General features: G+C 37.7%; 1 protein-coding gene and 1 long non-coding RNA gene across 15 annotated transcripts in view; one reads left to right on the plus strand and one right to left on the minus strand.

Annotated features, from left to right (window-relative positions):
- Positions 1–19,392, minus strand: part of LOC133270559 (uncharacterized) — a 985,299-nt gene that overhangs the window by 352,042 nt on the left and 613,865 nt on the right. The gene's annotated exons all lie outside the window — the stretch shown is intronic.
- Positions 1–19,392, plus strand: part of CACNA1D (calcium voltage-gated channel subunit alpha1 D) — a 188,452-nt gene that overhangs the window by 146,241 nt on the left and 22,819 nt on the right. For 8 of the 14 annotated variants that reach the window (XM_061455851.1, XM_061455841.1, XM_061455840.1 and 5 more), the window contains 9 exons: positions 6,438–6,476; positions 6,897–7,025; positions 7,820–7,885; positions 8,662–8,753; positions 10,072–10,231; positions 11,463–11,590; positions 11,705–11,801; positions 13,382–13,484; positions 14,569–14,670. In XM_061455851.1, coding sequence (XP_061311835.1) covers positions 6,438–6,476; positions 6,897–7,025; positions 7,820–7,885; positions 8,662–8,753; positions 10,072–10,231; positions 11,463–11,590; positions 11,705–11,801; positions 13,382–13,484; positions 14,569–14,670 — 916 coding nt within the window. The remainder of the gene's footprint in view (positions 1–6,437; positions 6,477–6,896; positions 7,026–7,819; positions 7,886–8,661; positions 8,754–10,071; positions 10,232–11,462; positions 11,591–11,704; positions 11,802–13,381; positions 13,485–14,568; positions 14,671–19,392) is intronic. The other 6 variants (XM_061455847.1, XM_061455845.1, XM_061455853.1 and 3 more) reach the window with 1 other exon arrangement.

Genomic DNA, 19,392 nt, shown 5'->3' on the forward strand with positions numbered 1-19,392 from the left:
AATTTCTTCTAGTATGCAGCATGTTTATATCTTACCCATTTTTGTCAAGAGAGTGGTTGGACTTCCTATCACACATCACCTTAATTTCAATACTACATTATGGAAATGATATGCCATCTCATTATTTGATTGTTCTTTTTATTATTTTTTAGCATTTTATAATAATGTATATGGTGCCCTGAGGCTGATTCTTCTGATCCAGCAACCTCCCATTCACATATAAGCCAGGAAATTTTGTGGTTTGACTGTTTTTGGTGCCTGTGGCAATCGGTGTTTAATGTATTCAGTGATTTACAGGACTGCTCAGCAGCCTCAAGGACTGGATCAGTGACCAGCTCCAGAAATTAATCACCTCAGAGCAACATATATTTTGGCAATACACTATTTTCTATGATGCTTTTTTTATTTTACCCTGTCATTTAATATCCCTTTTTTTAACCAGTTCTTCTTTTATGAACCTAATTGGTTTTCATGTTCATTTTATTTTTAGAAATTTTTAGAGGCAAGTATGTATAAGTAAATATATATATGGTATAGCAATAAAAAAAATTAAAAGCACTACTAAAACCTATATAATTACTTTTTGGTTTTGTGACCTTTTGTTTTCAAAAAGTTTCACATGACACAAAAGATCTTGTTTGGTCATAAAAATGGTTCCTTTTCAATTAAAAATGCAGAGCATTTTGAGACACAAGATGTGGTCAGTCCATTCTGGGAGATGGACATATATAACATAAGAAAATGAGAGGTAAATAGATTCTGACTGTGTGACTTCTTAAATGGAAATGACAGGTTTCAATCTGACCTGGCTGTATAGAAATTATCTTCTTTGTCAGTTTAGAAACCATTTGGATGACCAACACTTGATGACTTAGAGGCATGATCACATAGTTACAGTAGTAGTTTTGAAGATTTTAATTCACGTTTTATATTTAATTTTCTTTTACCATTCATGTGCTGCCAAAATATCAAGAAAATAATGGAGAGTTCACTTTCCTCTTCTATTCTGCAAATGTTTAATGCAGTCCCCATAGGGTTAAATTCATGCTTGAATTTAAGTAAAATTCAAGTTCTTTGCTGAAGTGGGGCATAAAGGAACAGCATCGATACCTTCCTCCTGAGCCCCTCAGGAAAACCTGTTTGTCTTGAATCACCACTGTAAACACGAGGCTTATCCAATGCTTACAACACTTAAGTAATGTAGCAATGTCATACACTAAAAAAAAAACTCTCCCAAAACCACAACTGGATGTTCTGTCATTTGGCAAGAAAGCGTGCTGTTATTACCATTTCAGCACTATGCAGTGCCAAATGGTGACTTCTGAACCATGGGATGCAATTTTTGATTGCTAGACTGCTAATGGAGTCTGTAACGGGAGTCCTGGTGCTTATTTTCATGTAGTTGCCCACTCACCCAGGAGCTGGTGACACAGCTGATCTTGCTTGTGCCCAGGAGTGGTTTAAAAGCCTCTTATCTGCTTCCTGTAAGAGATTCTGGACTACAGTATTGAACCAAAGCAATTCAGTTTGGATCTCCCTTTATTCAGCAGTATTGTATGTTAGAGCTTACATTTTGTTGCTAGTAATTGATATTTTGGATACTGTTAATACATTTTGTAGACTTTTGCAAGTGTGTCTCTAGGCTTAATGATAGGTCAGGAAAATACATTCTCATTTGGCTTTGCTTTCTTAGTATGAATGCTTATTGCAATATGAAATTTGTGTTGCAATACCTAATTTGGAAATAGAAGTACATTTCTGTGCTGATTTCGTGAAGTTGATAGTACTAATTATTTAATTTATTGCACATATTTATTGTTATTGTTAGTTATAATAACCCCCCCTATACTATCAACATGTTAGTTATGAACTTAGGAGTTTTAAATACATCTTTTACAGGGAAAAGTTACTTTATTATCTGCTCTGGGGTCCTTCACATTGATTCAAAATTTTTACTAAATTATGTATATGGGTATTTGGTTCATGTTGAACAGGGGACTAGAGAGAGCACTAAGGCTATGAAGAAAATCACTTACTGTAATTATTCTCTGGACAAATCACCTACATGTGTAGAGATACACGCTGCACATTTCTGAAGATATTTTGGCAACCTGAATGCTTTCCCATATATGTTATGTCATCATATGTATTTGTTATTCAGATGTTTACTTCTCTATTTATAATCATTATGTGTTCATTTGTTTTGGCATCCACTCATACCCTTTGGCACAATCTGTAAAAAAGAAGCGTTTGACCAACACTGAATACTAATACCCACTGATTTTCACCATGTTTATTTTTTCTTAAACACAGAGCTACAGTTTGCTTCCAATGCATGATGCAATCTGTTCCACACTGTTCACAGTTTTGACATTGAAGCTTTTTTCAGTTAGGATGTTTATTTTGAACTTCTGTCGCAATAAGAAGAGCGTGATGAGGAGTTACTGTTCAGGAAATGTGCTAAAGTTTTCATACACAGCAATAAATATTTGACCAAAATTGGTAGCAGATTACAAGCATTTTAATCAGTGAGTCAGAAATTCAGGTTCATCATTGATTAATCTTTTCTGAGGTTGAGAGTGTTTGGGGAAGAAAGCTGCTGTGTTGAACTTTGATTAAGAAAAAAAGAAAAATCATATGCTACCACCTATTTGGAGTATCTAAGAATTGGCTTAAAATTACATAGTTCTGCAGTGCTTTGCTGAACTAGGCTCTCAGCAGACCTGGCACATGGCTGAGAGAAAAGGTAGAATAATTAAGCCAGTCTCTGTCCTCATTTACCTCTTTGCAGTGCATCTGTCAGCCAAGCAGTGACAGCAGAAGCTGTTCACTTGTTCTAGCTGTGCCCATTGCCAGCCTTCTAGCAAGGATCCCAGAAGCACATCTGTCATCTTGACAATCATATAGTCCCAAGGGGGGGAACCAAAAAAAATCATCATGAGAACTAAAAGCAGCTGGGACATGAGTAGTGTTGGAATGACTGGTGGAAGGTGAGGGGAAAGAGGAGGTTTGGTAGGTTGCCTGACTGCAGGAAATATTTTCATTTGCATTTTTGTCAGCAGCCATCATCCAAAGAGACACTCTGCTGCTCAGCCTGCCCCCTCCCTCAGTCTGCAGTCTATTCTAATACTTTCCCTACATATATATAATGTGCCACCTACTCAAGTAATATTACTGAAGTTGCAAATAAGATGATGTGTTTGAGTAGTTTATTTTTTTCCTTATCTGTAGGAAGCAGACATTTCTCTGTTGCTGTTTGTCTGTTATTGTTCCTGAAGATTGTGTTATCTTAGTCTTAGTTTCCCAGATCTTCGTGTTGGAAGGACACACATAAACTTTGTCTCGTAGATCAGCATTTCCTTTATAAAAAGCCTGGGTAATTGTCCTGGGTTCAGCAGTAGCAGTCATTTTTCTGACTAAGCCATGTTTTCTTTGTGGTATATCACTGTACTAGCTTCATTATAATTAGCACTAATAATATAAATAAAGCTGCTGTCTTATCAGAGGGAAATGCCAGAGAGGGCAAAATGTTAAACATACCAACTTTCAAATGCCAGTACCCAAAACACTTGGCCAGTGATGGGCAGAATCTGAATATTGTCAGCTCCAATGGAAAAAAAATCCTCTGCTATCAGGAGTTTGTTTTTATTGTTTCTAGCATCTATCTGCACCTTGGTATTTTTGTACAATTGACCTCTGTGAACAGGATTTTTTCATTCCTGGCCTGCTCTTTCCAGTGTCTGTAATTTATAATCCCTTGCATATGACATCCTAATGCCTCCCAGCAGCAGCAGATCAGCCATCGGAAACAGGCAAGCAGGACTGCTTAGTGCAAAGCAGCTCAGAAAGAGCAATTGAAGAGAGGAGTGTGCATTACACAGTTCCCTGCATTCACAGATGTGCCTACACAAATACATCCAGTGCCCTTCAGACAAAAAAAACCCAAACTTGAGGGATTGTGCCCTCATCATTCTGAGCACCTGCAGCAGAGCTGTTCACACAGTATTGGTAATCTGATCTCTGTCTGCGTTTTCAGAAGTGAGAATTAAGCAATTACTAAGATAGGTATACGTAGAAAAAAAGATTTTTGTGAGGGTTTTTTCATAACCAAATCATAAGGCATACTCATCATTATTTTCTTTAGAGAGCAGTTAAATAAAAATCTGTAGGCCTAAAGTACCCTTTTTCTGTTCTTACCTACCCCATTACATATTGCTATCCTGATATTGTTCCTAACTTATTTGGAGCTCGGTCCTTTTCCTGTAAAAGCTAGTGGTAGTGTCAATTTGTGATGATACTTTAATTTAATCTGTTCTATATCGGTCAAATGCTTAATTTTAATTGTTGATGATACAAAATATTGAATGCTAATTAAGTAATTTCACTGCTTAAGACAGTATCAAGCACAGCAGGAGTTAGTCACTGGAGCTTAATCTGAAATTTCAGGGTTTGTCTGCAGAAGGTATCATGAAACCTTTTTTCTTTAAAAGCTTCAGTGAAAACAAGAATTTTTCTGTGCTAAAAAGTCCACATAAGTGTGGGTCTGTGCATACTAGTAGCAGTTTGTGATTCGTGACAGGTGGACAGCTTTGCAAGCTTGTTTTCATGTTCTGTGATATTTTGGCATTAATGATGTTTGTGATTATGAATTTCTCCTTAATCTCTATCTTACTGGTTTTATTTCAAATAGTTGAAAAATGCAGGGAATTTCTAATGCAGCAACAGTCTTTCATTTGCAGCATATTTCTTACATACTTTATGTAAGTGCTTACAAAGGTTAGATGTTGCAGCTGATTTTACAAATACTCTGCTTACTGACATCTAATGAGGAGACCTGGGGTTTGGTTAATACTATTGCTTCAATTTAATAGCAATCCCTTAGGTTTAAAACTCTTTATTTCAGAAAATACTGGTATCCTGGCAGGGCAGCAATGTATATGTATGTAGATTGCATGTAGCTAAACAGTTATTTTTACTTAATTTTACCCTTTTGATACCTTTATATTATATATGTTTTACAAGAAAGTAATAGACAAAAAATTAGTGTTTTAATAAATACCAGTAATGATGTGACTTTAACAAAGTACTACCTATTTCCTTTTTTATTATGTTTGTATAATATAGTGCCAGTATTTTCAGCAGAATTGGCTTCTTTCTTTTTCCTTCCTCCTCTCAAAGTTTCATCTTAGGTAACAGCAATACTTGAGATTTTACTCAGTGAAGCATAGCATTGGGAGTGGGTCTGATGCATCCACTGTGTGTTGGCAGCAGCACTGGGAAAGCATCATGGTTATTGCTGCTATATATGCCAACAGTTGTTGAAAAGTGCCTCTTTAAAAGGAGGATATTTAGGCAAGAGAGTAAGACCCATCACTTAGATCGAATATCCAGAATCCCACTTGTTCTAGTGGTATAAATGTTTTTAAAGATGCTTCTGCTCAGTTTTGGAAGAAGCTGCTGTGAATCTGTCAGTAAACAAGCAAGCATAGACAGGTGGTCCTTTAAGCTTTGCTGGCTGGTTTGCTAAGTGCCTCACCGTTTAGGATACAGAAACAGCTTCTCCAAAGACAGGCAGACTTTGTAAAGAGAAGTGAGTTTCTTTGCAGAGAATTTGGCTCTGTAAACAAGAGGCTGGTGCGTGCCTTTCTCCTCCCTGTAGCTCCTGAGGGTTGTACATACCTGTTTAAAAGGGTCAGTCAAACCCTGAAGTGCTTTATCCATGCCTGATCCTGTTACGTGAGCTCAGGTGGATGAGTACTTTGTAGATGGTGAGAGAGTACAAGTATTGCCTTCCCATGTGCACCTCTGTGGGAGGGTCAGTCTTCATGTCCTTTTGTCTATCACTTTGGCAAAGTGAAAATCTGTTCTTGTTAAGCACTGCAAAACCCAGTGTTTGTCACTGAGTTATCACAAGTGAATTACTTTGCTTTAAGGGAGCTCCTGATGGTGATATAAACAAACTTACTTGAACACAGTTAGATTCCACTGATGGAGTAATTAATCAGCAAAAAAGAGCACAGCAGAAAAGGGACTTTGGAAGGCTAGTTTGACCCCACAGCTTTGCCCTTGAGTTTTACTTAGGCTTACTGCTAGAATTTCATACAGCCTGTAGAGGTTGATGGCTAATTTTGTTTGGTTTACATAGGGGAAGATATTTTATTTTGCATTTACTTTCCACTGAGTCTTTTAAATGTATTTTATACTAGCAGATTTTAGTATGAGTCAGCCAACAGTGTTATAGTATGAGTCAGCCAACATGAAATGCTAAAGGGAGGATTTTAATAAACATATAAATGTTTTGTTCAGGTAGTATATTGAGTTGAAATATATTCATTTATATTTAGAAATGAAAAATGTCCTTCTTTCTGTTTATGGTTAAGCTGATTTTTTTAATCTTTTATTTGATTTTAATATTTAATGTTCTTAATTTCTTAAAGCCAAAGCCAACTGAAACAGTCACAACTGATGAGTCTGGGGTAAGATAGTAAACTGGCCCCAGTGGTTTTACCTCTACTTGAGTTTATTTTTTTTACCATGTCTATTTTCCACCGATTTTTTTTTCTGTATTTTTCATAACTGTCTTACTACAAAGGCGTTATGCATTGGTTTGCATTCATTGTGAGTGTACTATTGAAGTCTACTACAAAAAAATCCAATATGATCCTCATTAACAAACCAGAAAACTTGGAAATGCATGTGATGTGTGAAGCATTTCTATAGGTCTTGTGTTTTTAGCATGTAATTTTTCCTTTCATATCATGCTTATTAAGGTGAAAAGGCCCTCAAGATACATTTTCAAATCTTACCTCTTCCACCGTTGCATTTGATGTTGTTATTCTGGAAGTGTTGCATGTTTGAGTTTGTATCTGGTTTGACTTCTCCATGATGCTCTTCAGAACTCTGAAGACAGCGCTAGAATCTCCATCACTTTTTTCCGTCTCTTCCGTGTGATGAGGTTGGTGAAGCTGCTTAGCAGAGGAGAAGGAATCAGAACTCTGCTGTGGACGTTTATTAAATCATTTCAGGTTAGCAAAATTTATTTCAATTTGTTTTATAATTACATCTATTAATATGCCAAATTTTATGAAGCAATACCCTATAGAGTGCAAAAAACATTTTTAAAGTCTGCTGCCAATAATGAAATATTTAAATATATTTGCATAATAATGTCCAAATAAACTTCACCGGTCACTTCAGTGAGTCTAAGGGTCTGTCTTGGTCATTTAATGTTATTTGCTACCATGAGATTTCTACAGTACTTCTTAAAAATTTGACATATCTAAAAGGGGTAGGATGGGTTTGACACACACAGGTCTCTCACTTCCACACATTTTATTAGGTAACTACAATGGAAGAATTTAATCTATTTTTTAATATGAAACTGATTTCAGAAGTGTAACAAATAGACATTTGAATCCTTGCTTCTGAAAATGCTGATGAATGTGAAGTTAATGGAACTCTGTAACTATATAGAAGGAAGGATCTTTGTGTTGTCAGAACCAATAATGAAAATAAAATTAAAAGCTGCTAAAGATGATTCTTCCCCCTGGATTGCTGGCAGAAATAATTTAAAATATAATGAAGTTTGTGCTTATTGTATTGTCCTGGGTTCAGCAGGACAATGCATGACTGCTACTGCTGAACCCAGGACATGTATGCAGCAGAATATTAAGAATGACAGGTTGTAACATTTTAATCACTTGCATAGGAATAAAAACCTTGGAAAAGCCTATATTGTACAGAAAAATTATTTGTGTAACTAGAAATTGAAACTATGGTGTGAAATTATTAAAAGACAATGCACCTGTCCCGTTTCTAGGCTCTGCCTTACGTTGCTCTTCTGATAGCCATGCTGTTCTTCATCTATGCTGTCATTGGAATGCAGGTAATGGTAGATTTTTTTTTTTAGTATTAAATAAAAGTACAGTGTTGGCTACTCTGAGATTTGTTTGCTAAAGTGCTTATTGAAACTTTCCTTTGATAGTGGCACTATATATAGGGCAGAGCTTTCACAGTAAGGTAAAATATGTTTGGCTGTGATTTTGGTAGCCAGAAAATCCAAAAGGATGCAGGAGAAGAGCTTGGTGTGAGCTCATAGGATCTTGGTTTGCTGAAATGAGAATTAACTCATTTCCATCTGTCTCTGAGACAGGATATTCGGACTCTCTGTGCTTTGGTTTCATTGAGTCATAGAATAGTTAGGGTTGGAAAGGATCTTAAAATCGTCTAGTTCCAAACCCCCTGCCATGGGTAGGGACACCTCACCCCGTCTTTGCATCTCTTTTTCTCTAGATTCAAGATTTTCAGGACAGCGATTGTATCTTACTACTAGAATGTACAATATTTAGCACATTAGGGCTTTAATATTAATAAAGGACTTTAGGTGCTAGTTTAAAACAAATGATATTTTCTCACCTGAAATACAGGAATATGTATTAGTATTATAATGGTTTATTGATGCAAAAAGAAATGGTGAAGAATTATCTCATGTATGATAAATTTACAGCATTTACATAATTATCAGGAAAAATCTAAAGAGAGTAAAGAAGGTGTATTTGTGAAAGTGTTTTTAATATGTACTGAAGCAAGTTTAGACTGCAAGGCCTACAGCTTCTGACAGTACAGGTCACTAGGATGAAAGCCCAAATCCTGTTATTGTAGGTATTCGGAAAAGTGGCAATGAGGGACAACAATCAAATAAACAGAAACAACAATTTTCAGACATTCCCCCAAGCGGTGCTGCTTCTTTTCAGGTGAGTATACCTTAGCTCTTACTTAATGCATCCCATTTCACTGATCTATGAAAAATGCCTGTATCTTTTGTACCATGTGTTTGTTCAAAATGTGTTTTCAAGTGAGAAGCATTTTAGCATAACAAGCACATACTCTGTACAGCTGCATGCTGAGTTGTCATTGGCACAGCAGGGTTCTAATCAGGCGATACACACCTCAACTCATTACAGCTGTTGTGAAACATCTCATTTGTGGTGTAATTGTCTTCAGTAGAGCCTAAACATAGTCAGCCCTCATATAACTGTGTAGATGTTTGGAACAAGTGAAAAAGACTGTGCCCTTCCTGTACTCTAGAAGCACAGCTATCATGACAGTTTGAAAAGCAAAGGGTTATTGCAAAGATAAAGAAATAAACTGAAATATACATTTGCTGAAGACAAAAAGTAGAGGGTGTAATTTGCAGAAGGGAAATATCAGAAAACAGTAGGCAGAGTTTTCTGATGTCAGAGGCAGGTAAATCTTGATGTAGGGGGATTATGCAATCTCTGTCAGTAGAGAGCCTGAGAGGGTAAGCATTTGCCAGGCATCCTTCAAAATGTCCTGGAGAAAGGAGATGGAGTGTCATGGAACAGGGATGCCTCTAAAGGTGACAGCATTGAGAGCGCTCTTGCCTGTGATTTTGTAACTCCACTTGGCTCCTATGCATTGTGCCAACCCAGCTGGCAAAATGGGCAGGGCATTCCTTATCTAAAACAAAGGGCATCATCCAATGAGGTCTGACTCACTTGAGGCAGGTAAAGACTTTTGCCTTTCAAACTAGGTGATGAACACAGCCAAAAATGTCATAAACACGTAGCCATCTTACCAATATTTGAATTCATGGGTCTGTATACAGGCATTACCCTGTATACTATGCAAAAAATGCAGTCGCAGAAGTTAGAGACAAACATTTCTTCAGCCATCCTGAGGAAAGGGCAGTTCATCTTTTACAAATAGATACTCGCAACTTTTGTGATAGGTTTTTATGCACAACACCTCATTTGTACACAGTAGGTCCACTGCAATAAGTACTTAACTTGTAAATCACAGTTTGGGGTTCAAATTTTTACATACAAGCCTTTATGGTTCATTAGTCTACCTTATAAAACATGTCTGCAGTGTCAGATCTGCTCTTGTCTGAAACATGCTCTGTATTTTAAAATTACCTCCTGCTCTGAAAGGTTCACAATTTGTCTTCAGATTTGTGCTTGTGCAGCTCCAAGCATTTTGTCAGAATTTAACAAGTTAGTACATCTTTAATCCATTTTAATCTTAATTTATCTTTGTGACCTTGTAAAGGTGTGCAACTGGAGAAGCCTGGCAGGAAATCATGCTGGCATGTTTGCCTGGAAAACGCTGTGATCCAGAATCTGATTATAATCCAGGGGAAGAATATACATGTGGAAGCAATTTTGCCATAATTTATTTTATCAGTTTTTACATGCTTTGTGCATTTTTGGTGAGTCAACTTCTTAACAATAAAGAGCTTTAGTATTTTGATTTTCTTTTGAGCTAAAAGATTAGCAGGTCTAGAGAACAATTGAAAATCCCATATTTAAAATATGTTTGCAAGGTTCTGTTTTTCCAAACACAATTCTAAATCCTGTATCTTATACTGATTTTTAACGTAAAGGTGGTAAAACACTGGAACAGGTTGCCTGGAGAGGCTGTAGATTCCCCATCCCAAGAAGCATCGAAGGTCAGGATGGATGGGGCTCTGAGCAACCTGATGTGGTTGAGGATGACCCTGCTCACTACAGGGGGGCTGGACTAGAAGACCTTTGAAGCTCCCTTCCAACCCTATTCATTCTGTGATTCTAAATTCCCATGTGCAAGATGCTCTTCTGACTACAGTATGCAGGAGTGATTGATTGCACGTTTGAAAGCTAAGTTAACAGTCAGCTATTATTTCAGGCATTTCTCAATACTATTATTAAATATTCGTTAATAGCAAGGCTGCAATTCCTTTGACTTACTAATAATGCTACTTGTATTATTTAAATTAGCAGAATTTGGATTTGTGTCTCTACAAGTGTGCTCAAACTGTGGCACATGAAATATGAGCAATAACCTTCTCACTAATCCATGGCACAATGGCTTATTTTCTCTCAAATAATCTTTGAAATATGTTTTTCCTCTTTGCAGGTGTCTGGTCAAAGCTGCTTGATTTGTTCTGTTCACAGTACCGTTCTCCTTGCAAAAGGAGAGGGATCAAACAATTTTGTGAACTGATGTAAACACACACATTGTGCTGTTCTGTGCCATCTTCTGTGTTATCAAAACATACACAGAAGTCTTACTGTTGTGACACTGAATCCTATTAATACAAAAGCTGTTCCCTGAGATCTGTTTTGTGTCGAATACATGTATTGGATCCATTCTTTAATTTGATGTAGTGGGATCTGCAATTCAAAGAAGAGAAACAAAACCATGTTACAGTCTAGGTACTCTAAGATAGAATCACACTCTTCTCATATCATTACATGATAGATTTCCAGTTAGTCAGTTAAATGCTTAGCAAGTATTTTCTGAGGTATTTGATAACATTTGGGAAAAAAAAATCATCATTTATGAGATTAATTTATTTGTTTGAACTCTTAACCTGCTACCTTATAAAATCATTTTATTTATTGAATATTTTTTAACATTTCAAAATAATTAAGGCCGATTGTTCTTGATTACTTTTTTAGATTATAAACTTATTTGTGGCTGTCATTATGGATAATTTTGATTATTTGACACGTGACTGGTCTATTCTGGGTCCCCATCATTTGGATGAGTTCAAAAGGATATGGTCAGAATATGACCCTGAAGCAAAGTAAGTTAGATCATTTCTCTGATAAGATTCACCTGGTAAAACAAATAAAAGCAGAGCACAATATATTTTTGGGGAATGGATGTATGTTTGGTAACTGGTGTGTGTTGGTTCTAGGGGAAGGATAAAGCATCTTGATGTGGTTACGTTACTGAGACGCATTCAGCCACCGCTTGGTTTTGGCAAATTATGCCCTCACCGAGTGGCTTGCAAGGTAGGTTTTACCCTATTTTCTTTGTAGATTTCTCTTACAGTTCATTCATTCACTCATTTCTACCCAGTATGTGCCAGGCACAGTAACCCCCTCTGTTCGTAAGGTTTCCTTCACCCTTAAGTTTTCCTGATGTTTTTCAGGCTTAACTTAAACAAGCAAAATTAATGTGATTTCTTTCAGTGCTCTCACTGTGTAAAATTCTGTGTGAAATTCTTCACAATGCACCAAAATGAAAGGGGTTGGTTTGTAAATCTATCATGAGTCTATTGTTATGCATATGAATTACTTCATCCCAGCATTTCTGGTGACCCAGTGTCACATACAAGACTACTTCAACCCAGGGATATCTGATTTCTTTTCAGTCCCAGGGAGAAGAGGGTGTTTTTCTCCTTTAATATACAAATAAGTTTTGATACAGTACTTTTACACTACTGTATTCATGAGGTGTTTGCTATGCATGAAATAGAAATGAGATTGAAGAATGGGGACTGCAAGTTAATAAACTAAGGCTGTGCAGTACAAAATGTAGCAGCAAGTGAGAAGACTGAAAATGAGAGAGAATATAAAATTACATAGAATTTGTCAGGCACGATGTGTGAGTTAGATGGGGGTTAACTGCACTTTAATATACAAGTTGAAAAGCAACACAAAGGAGATGAGTAATTATAGTGTTGTTTGAGGACTTCAGAAGTACAGATATTGTGGTTTTAGCAATTTCAGTAGGAATAAGATCAAGTCTTCTCATAAAGGATTATTGCAACAGCACCGAAGTTTGGATTTCTTTAATATTTGTTTTCTAAATAGGTAAATTGATGTATAAAACGTTGAGTTCAAATGGAATGCCACAAGGCATACTTATAGCAAACCTATATCTGTCTATGTGTTAACATAAATTATCCAATTGAGTAATTCTTTTAAACGATAATAGAAAAAAAACAACCAGAAAACAAGCCAGACATTAGAAAAAGAATTTGATGGATTATATAGTGTCCCTTTGACAGACAATGTCTCAGCAATACTGCTCTAAAAGGTGATCACTAATGCACAGATGGACTAATACAAAGAGGAGAGTCCCTTTCACACTAATTCAGTGTAGGTAGTGTAAGAGATGTATGGCATCACTGAAGAGTTACTTGAGAAATTAACCACCTTATACAGACTTGGTGCTGTGGTTCTTCAAGGACCATGAGGATGGTGAAACCCATGGGAAACCTGGAACATGACTGTAACTGGAGTGCATGCTCTTAAATAACTCCGTTTGTCCTTAATACTTCCATAGTGTGGTTTACAGTTGTAGTCAAGGATTAAACTTCAGTGTTTGGAAAGTAACTTAATGAATAGCTCATGAAAACTACTGGACAGTTTTAGCTTTTATATGAGCAAGTATGTGATTAATATCAGAAAGGAGCAATATGAGGTGGTTATTACACACAGCTAGGATGGAAGGCTGAGATTTTGGAAGGCATATAATATCATTAGATATTATTCTTTGAATACATCAGCTTTTCAGAAATTAACATTATAGGAAGTCTTTTCCAATAAAGCCACATCAAAATTTGTTTTCCTTTTCTCATTCACAGAGATTAGTAGCCATGAATATGCCACTAAACAGTGATGGAACCGTCATGTTCAATGCTACTTTGTTTGCTTTGGTTAGGACTGCTCTAAAGATAAAAACAGAAGGTAAGGTTCTTAGCTGTAAAGACTTCCTTGCACTTGTCAGATAGTTCAATGAGGAAAAGTTACAGTTTACTGTATTCATTTTCTTGGCATGAGGAAGGCTGGCTTAGTGTCACTGAATGTGGTTTGCTTTTGGGCTATGACCCAAAACTCTATTTATGTTGCTAGGAATGATTTGCTAAAAAAATGAAGGGAGGGGATAATGAGGCCAGAGCCCAAGAAATCTCAGAAATTATTAGGTGTTTTAATCTGGTCAGATAAAAACATGTAGCAGTGGTGTAAAAGGAGTTCTACTGCAGGGAATGAATGAGTTCCCCTTTCTCCCCAACCAAGGTGCTCCTTCCTTGCTACTCTTAACTCAGTATCTTGGATCCCACATTAGTGTAACTGCAGTTTTTTCACTTGAAAGCAACTTCCCATTTAATTGAGGCCAGGTCTAACTGGGTTGAATGGATTTCTGTCATTTGCATCAAAGGGAAAAAGTTTTGAAAACTAGTGGTATGTTTCAAAGAACTTTCTTCTAATTTCATGCATTTTTTCAGTTTTCTACCCTTCTGTTCTGTGTCTTCTGCTATTCTCAGCAGAATTGATGCTCCACTGCCAATAACAAGCTGATTAGATTAAGCCCTCTCAGGCACCACCATGGTTTAGGTGAGCACGGCAAGAGATTAAAAACTGCTCAGTAGTCTATTGCCTGAACATTCAAGCTTGTACAACTGAGTAATTACTGTGATTAAATAAATAAAGGCTCAGCTTTGTATCAGGAAAGAAGTGGCTTGTAAAGAGCATGTCACTTCTTTCCACGCAATTTAAGCAGGAGGCATTAAGCAGTGACAGAGTAGAGCCAAGATTGCAGTTGACCTCTGCAGTGCTCCAGAGATGGATTTGAAAGCCCCAGGAGCTCAGTCTTACACTCTTTCTTATCTTTGGTTATTGTAGTATTGTTATTTGCTACTTGATGTAGCTTAGGCTTGCTGCCTTTTTTTTTGTGTACAGCTAATTAATACCCAAAGGATCATTTGTTGCAGCATTGCAGAATGTGATTCACATGATTGCCATACTCCATTTTTCTATTTCATTGCTACAGGTAACCTAGAGCAAGCAAATGAAGAACTTAGAGCAGTTATAAAGAAAATATGGAAGAAAACAAGCATGAAATTACTTGACCAAGTGGTCCCTCCAGCTGGCGGTCAGTCTGATAAATATTGCAATGTGCTATTCTCTGTGCATGTTGGTCTTTCTAGATTGTTAGGAACCAAAGAAATAAAATTACTGAATTTTGCAATTTTAGTGACATTAAAAGACAACAAACAATAATAAAAAAATAGATAACACATATAGGACAGATAAATACAACTTCCTTAGAATCATAGAATCATAGAATAGTTAGGGTGGAAAAGGATCTTAAGATCATCTAGTTCCGACCCCCTGCCATGAACAGGGACACCTCACACTAAACCATGTCACTGAAGGCTCTGTCCAACCTGGTCTTGAACACTGCCAGGGATGGAGCATTCACAACTTCCCTGGGCAACCCATTCCAGTGCCTCACCACCCTTACAGTAAAGAATTTCCTCCTCATATCCAATCTAAACTTCCCCTGTTTAAGTTTTAACCTGTTACCCTTTGTCCTGTCACTACAGTCCCTAATGAAGAGTCCCTCCTGAGCATCCCTATAGGCCCCCTTCAGATACTGGAAGGCTGCTATGAGGTTTCCACGCAGCCTTCTCTTCTCCAGGCTGAACAGCCCCAACTTTCTCAGCCTATCTTCATATGGGAGGTGCTCCAGTCCCTTGATCATCCTTGTGGCCTCCTCTGGACTTATTCCAACAGTTCCATGTCCTTTTTATGTTGAGGACACCAGAACTGCACACAGTACTCCAGGTGAGGTCTCACAAGGGCAGAGTAGAGGGGAAGGATCACCTCCTTGGACCTGCTGGTCACTCTCCTTTTGATGCAGCCCAGGATACGGTTGGCTTTCTGGGCTGTGAGCGCACACAGAAGCCGGCTCGTGTTCATTTTCTCATTGACCAACACCCCCAAGTCCTTCCACGCAGGGCTGCTCTGAATCTCTTCTCTGCCCAACCTGTAGCAGTGCCTGGGATTGCTCCCACCCAGGTGTAGGACCTTGCTCTTGGCATGGTTAAACTTCATGAGGTTGGCATCAGCCCACCTCACAAGCGTGTCAAGGTCCCTCTGGATGGCATTCCTTCCCTCCAGGGTATCAACTGAACCACACAGCTTGGTGTCATCGGCAAACTTGCTGAGGGCGCACTCAATCCCACTGTCCATGTCAGCAACGAAGATGTTGAACAAGACCGGTCCCAACACCGATCCCTGAGGGACACCACTCGTTACTGGTCTCCAGCCAGACATTGAGCCACTGACCACAGCTCTTTGTGTGCAGCCATCCAGCCAGTTCTTTATCCACCGAGTGGTCCATCCATCAAATTGATGTCTCTCCAATTTAGAAACAAGGATGTCCTGTGGGACAGTGTCGAACATTTTGCACAAGTCCAGGTAGATGACATCAACTGCTCTACCCCTGTCCATCAGTTCTGTAGCCCCATCACAGAAGGCCACCAAATTGGTCAGGCAGGATTTCCCCTTAGTGAAGCCGTGCTGGCTGTCACCAAGCACCTTGTTGTTTTTCATGTGCCTTAGCATGCCTTCCAGGAGAATCTGCTCCGAGATATTGCCAGGCACAGAGGTGAGACTGACTGGTCTGTAATTCCCCGGGTCATCCATTTTCCCCTTCTTGAAAATGGGGGTTACATTTTCCTTTTTCCAGTCATCGGGAACTTCACCTGACTGCCATGATTTCTCAAATAGGATGTCCAGCGGCTTAGCAACTTCATTTGCCAGCTCCTTCAGGACCTGCAGTTGGATTTCATCAGGTCCCATGGACTTGTGCACATTCAGGTTCTTAGATCAAAAAGAGAGGAAAATGTTATGCTTCTTTTCTTGCTTGGAAAAAAAAAAAAGCCTTATTAGATCTATATCTAGTCTTGATTTCAAATCAGTCAGCAAAATAAACTAAACTTAGTTTGATTTTAATGCATTGAGCAAAATTACGTTTTGTACTAATTAAGCTTGACAGTGTATGCTATGTTCTAGCTCATATCCATGTATGTGTTGAATAGTTCTTTGAGGAAACAATTGCCTTCAAAAAATATTTTTTTGCTAAATTAACAAAGCAAGAGGCTAAATTATCTCAGTTACACTAGTTTAAACCAGAACAGTTCCATAATCAACAGGTAGTGGGAATGGTTCAGATTTATGCCAGTATGACTGAGATATGAATAATGGCCCGTGTAAAGAGATCTCAAAATTCTAATGATACCAATACATTTGCAAGAACTGTGAGGCACGTATATTGGGTGTTTCTACTAGCTATAAATTGAAATGTCAAATATTTGCTATATCTCTTTTTAAATATATATATTCTTATATATATATTTAGCCTTTTTCAATATATACATTTTTATTAACATGCTGTAGTGTAGGCTTAGGTGACTGGTTTTACTTGCTTTTTCAAGTTTTAAAGGTGCAGGATCTGTTGCACTGTCACCCACACCCAAGATAGACTAGATCCATTGTAATCTCCTGGTGTCTCTTGTAGTTTATTGTACTTTTATAGTGTTATGACAGCTTTCAAGACTGATCAGACTCAGGTTTGGAAGCAGACTCAAGATCCCAGGCCCGATGGTGGTGGAGGCTGGTCCCTTTCTGAAGGTGATGCTCTCAGTCTCTAGGGGAGGAGGAGCATGCTGGCTGTCCTGCTGTTCAGCATGACCCAAGAAGCAGCATTAGCTTTGTCGCTGGAGCCACTAGTCAAGAGTGGCCAATAGCCACTTGCTATTGGTAGATGGCTGCCAGATCATGGTGGGGGCAAAGGCAAAAGTCTAGCAATTTTGACTATTCAAAGGGGAACCGATACTGCACATTTAAAACAACTGTTTGTGTTCTACTCTGTTGTTTTTAGCCTTACACCTAAGTGCTTGCATGGCATAGATGAACTGCTTTGTTATTGTTGTAATTATGTGCTTGAGCTTTTTCTGCAGCCTCTGTTCCTTTCAACTATGAGTCTTTCCGAATATTCTGAAGCAATTCTGTTTTAGGGTGGTGGCATGGAATTAGTGTTGCCTCTTGCCAACTTTATTCCCCTACATTTTTTTATTGAAATAGAGATGCATGCTTCAGAATAGTGAGCTGTGCCTGCCTAAAGCAATCTGACAAAGAATCTATAAAGATCACATTCTTAGAACTAATCTTACATAGTAACTCACTGATTTAAGCTTCATTTCATTGCTGAATATAAGCTGTGTATTTATTTTCAGCTATACTAAAATTCATTGCTAATATTTATTCTGCAAATGTAGCTTTTCAGTGTAGCTAGAAGGCTGAAAATCTGGATCACTGCTCAATGAATAGAAAGCAGTATGGCTTCCACAACCCAGTATAAATAAGAACGAGTTGGGAAGTCCTGAAGATGCATGAATTTTTTATTTCAGTTTGGTTTGTTTCTCCGTAAACCTTGTTATGACCTACCTGAAAATTGAAAATATTGTAAGCCATCTAGAAAATAGCATCTATTTTGCATTCATATGCCACAGGAGTGTAAAGTAGTTTAGTGTGCAGTAGAAACTAGTTCCTATTTAATGTTTAATATTCAGTAGAATATTCTACATAGAATAACACCAGTGACAGCTGATCTTCTAGGAGAGAACATTCTCTTCAATATAAATGAAAAAAGCATCCAAATTCAATATGTTAAAATTACTTGCACTGAAAAGTATTGAGCAGTCTCAATACTCCAGTATTACTTTTGCTGGTATTACTGAATGCTAGATCCTTCATCTGCTTGTGACTGTGCCTCCAGAACACAATCAAAACAATTATTTGCAGAGCAGAATGAAAACAATCAGCATAGCCCTTTTTTCCCTGAATTATAAATAGATGTACTAGAAGTGGAGTTAGTTCTTGGTACTGGTTAAATAACTCATTACTGTAATTTAATTAAACTGCTCGTAACTAGCAGCACATTTTCAGTACAGAAAAAATGAAATTGCTTTGCAAAAGCATAATATGTCAGTAAAATGCCTAAATGTATGAATGAGTTAACATTCTTAGGAGACTGGAAAGGGAAAGAGATACATACGTCCACCTCACTAAAGATTCACCTGTATTCTCTAAACTCCCCGGTCTCCATTGTAAGCCTGTTTAATCCTGCATAAAACTTTTTGCCTTCTTCCAAAAACTTCCTACTGAAGTGATTCCTTTTGCTGTTGCTAATTGTAATTACAGATTTGTCAGTTCTGTGGTCAGTTATGCTTAGCTGTTTCCCTATACCTGTCCTTCTCTGGCTATATGTGCTACTCGAAAAACAAAGTCAAGGATGGCTCCCCTTGGCCAGGCTTCAGTTCTTGTGTGCACGTGTCTGCAGTACAACTGACTGTGCCTGTGAAGTACACATGCATCTTGTTTGTACGTACAGACTTTGGCATGCCCAATTCAGCAATCTAATAATGCATTCGTCTAATATGCTTATAAAAAGTTGGTCCAGAAGGATCAGTAAGGGCCCTTCATTTCTGCTTACTGAGATTTCACACGTATTGTCATCTCAGGTACAGTCAGTAATTGTGCAATGTCATAGCCTGACTTGAAACATGCTCTAAGTGCAACCACCCATAGTAGTATATGTTATATCAAGTCTGTCACTTCTATATGCTTGTTCTTTCTAGAAGCCATTTGCTATCTCGCTTCCTTAAAAGTTCTGTTTGAATACTTGAAAGAAAATAGTATAAACAATGGGTAAAGGCTTATCTGGGGAGTTTGACCAATTCTACGTTGCAAATCAATGGATTCATCAAAGGAAGGCAAGTTTAGATTAGGTGCTTTATAAGTGATG

Source organism: Pezoporus flaviventris, unplaced genomic scaffold (genome assembly GCF_033815535.1).
Source record: "Pezoporus flaviventris isolate CSIRO_AGI_PZ_B2104156 unplaced genomic scaffold, CSIRO_AGI_Pfla_v1 ptg000021l, whole genome shotgun sequence".
Taxonomy (NCBI): domain Eukaryota; kingdom Metazoa; phylum Chordata; class Aves; order Psittaciformes; family Psittacidae; genus Pezoporus; species Pezoporus flaviventris.